The 3663-nt window shown below is 34.4% G+C and overlaps 1 protein-coding gene across 1 annotated transcript in view; it reads left to right on the top strand.

Moving 5' to 3' along the window:
* LOC109215134 overlaps positions 1 to 2242 on the top strand; it is a 2741-nt gene extending 499 nt beyond the window's left edge. Inside the window, exons 2-5 of the mRNA XM_019379156.1 lie at positions 377 to 638; positions 956 to 1076; positions 1170 to 1652; positions 1784 to 2242. Coding sequence (XP_019234701.1) covers positions 377 to 638; positions 956 to 1076; positions 1170 to 1652; positions 1784 to 2242 — 1325 coding nt within the window. The remainder of the gene's footprint in view (positions 1 to 376; positions 639 to 955; positions 1077 to 1169; positions 1653 to 1783) is intronic.
* The last annotated feature ends 1421 nt before the right edge of the window (positions 2243 to 3663 follow it).

The raw sequence follows: 3663 nt of genomic DNA, 5'->3' as shown, positions 1-3663 counted from the left end.
ACATTATCGACAATCTTCAAGACCCAAGGTTTGTAGTTACACCAGTTTTTGTCATGGCAGAGATGCAAAAATTGCATGGACTAGACATTGGATATCACAAGGCGTGGCGTGCTATTCAACTTGCTTCCGCTTTAATAAGAGGAACTCCCGAAGAGAATTATGAATTATTGTCTTCATACTTGTATATGATGACAAGTAAAAACCCGGGAACTTATACTAACATAAAGATAGACGACAACAACAGGTAAACAATCAAAAAAAAGATTATGAGTCTGTTTTATAAACATTAGGACATGCTGTCCTTAACTTTTGAGCTTGTTAGTCTAACTTCAGGACTACCTGTCCTAAACTTTTGGGCTTGTAACCTGAAGTTCAGGACTACCTGTCCTTAACTTTNTTATCGACAATCTTCAAGACCCAAGGTTTGTAGTTACACCAGTTTTTGTCATGGCAGAGATGCAAAAATTGCATGGACTAGACATTGGATATCACAAGGCGTGGCGTGCTATTCAACTTGCTTCCGCTTTAATAAGAGGAACTCCCGAAGAGAATTATGAATTATTGTCTTCATACTTGTATATGATGACAAGTAAAAACCCGGGAACTTATACTAACATAAAGATAGACGACAACAACAGGTAAACAATCAAAAAAAAGTTTATTAGTACGTTTTATAAAATTTAGGACATGCTGTCTTTAAGCAGTTAACTTTTGAGTTGTAACCAGAAGTTCAGGACTGGCTGTCCTTAACTTTTGAACTTGTATTCAAAGTTAAGGACTGCCTATCCTTAAGTTTTGAACTTTGAACTCAAAGTTAAGGACTGCATGTCCTTAACTTTATAACTTGAAACTCTAAGTTAAGGACTGACTGTCCTTAACTTTTAACCTTGTAATCTGAAGTTCCGGACTACCTGTCCTAAACTTCTGTTAACCTTGTTTTATATTGTATTTTCAGGTTTTTTTATATGTTTTATGCAAATAGATCATCAATATCTGGTTGGAATCATTGTAGACCAGTGATTGCTGTTGATGCAACTTTTCTGAAGTCAAAATATCGTGGTGTTTTAATGATTTCAGTTTGAAAGGATGCAAATAACCAAATTTTTCCACTAGCCTTTGGAATAGCAGAATCTGAAAATAACAATTCCTATGAGTGGTACTTTAGTCAGCTTCGCAATGCAATTGGGAGCCGTGAAAATTTAATTTTTTTATCAGACAGGCATCAAGCTATTGCATATGGCATTGCAAAAGTATATCCTGAAAGCCATCATGGGATTTGCATCTATCATTTGGAGCAGAACCTAAAGCGAAGGAAGGAAAAAAGTGAGGTCATAAAACTTTTTCAAAGTGCTGCAAGAGTATACAGGCGCAAAGAATTTGATCTATACATGTCAGATATAGCAAAAGTAGATAAGAAGACTTATGACTACTTGATAGAAGAACCACCGGAAAGGTGGGCACGTTCTTGTAGTCCACGACGAAGATTTGACATGCTCACAACAAACATAGTTGAGTCAATGAATTCTGTCCTATTAGAAGCAAGGGAGCTGCCTATATTAAGGATGATGGATTTCATTCAAGTGAAGCTACAACATTGGTTTTATGAAAGAAGAAATGAAGCAGAAGGAACTTTTTATGATGTTTCTTGTTGGGTAGAGGAGGAATTGAAGAAAAAAATAGATTTAGCATTTAATTTGAATGTAAGTATTATGTTCTATGTTTAGCTTATGATTTTAATATAATTTAACATAATGTACTAACTTATAATTTTTCAACATTGAAGGTCTTCCCCGTTGATTCATGGCGTTCCAGAGTTGAAGAAGAAGGAATAACTTTCTTGGTGGACTTAAACAAAAGAACATGTGTTTGTTTTCAGTTTCAATTTGATGAATTACCATGCATACATGAAATTGCAGCTATCGAGAAGAGAAACATCAAGAAGTCAAACTTTTGTTCGCAGTGGTGCTTAAAGGAATCTTGGCTGAAAACAAATGAAAGACAAATACATCCTGTAGGACATACTGATTCTTGGATTGTACCAGAGAGTGTTAAGTCACAAATTGTTAAACCTCTAGATTTCAAAGTGCCACCAGGTAGAAGGCAGAAGAAAAGGCATATTCCAGCTACCGAGTCATCAAAAATAACATTCAAATGTGATCGTTGCAGAAGAATTGGCCATAATAGAACAGCTTGTATATATTCTCCGGCAGTCCATCCATTTTCAAGAAAGCATAGAGAATAGTAGATATATCCACTTATGTTTATCGACTCTTTTAAGTTTTTGCTATAAATTGGATTCATTATGATTATTCTTATTTGAGCAGATGTCTGAATTTACAAAATTTCTTTCTGCTTACCTTCTTTTTGTTTCTTTAGAGTTCAAAGATTAAAAGGTAAGGACAGGAGTCCGTAACTTTGACTTGCAGGTTTAAAAGTTAAGGACAAGCGGTCCTTAGCTTTGAGTTTCAAGTTCAAAAGTTAAGGACTGTCTGTCCTTAACTTTGAGTTACAGGTTCAAAAGTTAGGGACAAGCAGTCCTTAATTTTGAATTACACGTTCAAAAGTTCAGGACAGGAAGTCCTAATCTTTGAGTTACAGGTTCAAAAGTTAAGGACAGGCAGTCCTTAACTTATAGTTCAAAGTTTCAAAAGTTAAGGACTGTCTGTCCTTAACTTTGAGTTTCAAGTTCAAAAGTTAAGGACAAGCAGTCCTTAACTTATAGTTCAAAGATCAAAACTTAAGGATTGTATGTCCTTAACTTTGAGTTTCAAGTTCAAAATTTAAGCACAAGAGTACTTAAGGTTAACTTGCAGGTTAAAAAGTTATGGACAGAAAGTCCTTAAGTTTGAATTACACGTTTAAAAGTTAAGGATAGGCAGTCCTTAACTTTGAGTTCAAAGTTCAAAGGTTAAGGACTGTCTGTCCTTAACTTTACAAAAGTTAAGGATAGGAGTCCTCAAGTTTGACATGCATGTTCAAAAGTTAAGGACACTTGGTCCTTAACTTTGAATTTGAAGTTCAATTACACTTAGTCATGAACTAATACTAACAAACTCAATGGACAAATCAACACTTGAGAGAAACAAAGAAATTAATGACATAGTGACTTGATATTACTTCTGAAATTGTTTTTGCATAGCTGTGACAAAAAATTATGCTACGCAAACAAAATATAAGTGCCTTTTAAGGAATTTACAGAATATTTCAGAAGTTTTCTGAACTTGCAGAATTCAATGTATCCTTTACAGCAATTTTATACAAAAGATTAACCACAACTAACTTTCTTTACAAGTAAACTACAACTCCTTTGGACAGCAAGTTTCATTTTTACTCTCATAATCATCGCCAATATTTTCTGGTGGAGTATCATAACCAGAATTTCTTTTCCATTCACCATGTGCCCAAAGATTTGCGGAAAGTTCTTTTCTAAAGTCTTTTATTTCTTCAGGTTGGAATTTCTCCACATCCTTTCCAATCATCAACAACTCCACATATTTGACCAGGAATGCACCACAATCAGTCCTAAAAAAATGTAAGATATGCAGCGAATTAAACAATAAATCGAAAGTACTAATAAATAATATAACAAATAACAACATGTACGATCCAGTTTGGTGTGGTGATCTTTGCCACTGAATATCAAATTTGTTGAAGGCATTTCCA

Source organism: Nicotiana attenuata, unplaced genomic scaffold, assembly GCF_001879085.1.
Source record: "Nicotiana attenuata strain UT unplaced genomic scaffold, NIATTr2, whole genome shotgun sequence".
In the NCBI taxonomy this organism is placed as follows: Eukaryota; Viridiplantae; Streptophyta; class Magnoliopsida; order Solanales; family Solanaceae; genus Nicotiana; species Nicotiana attenuata.
This window is presented reverse-complemented; position numbering and strand designations above follow the sequence as displayed.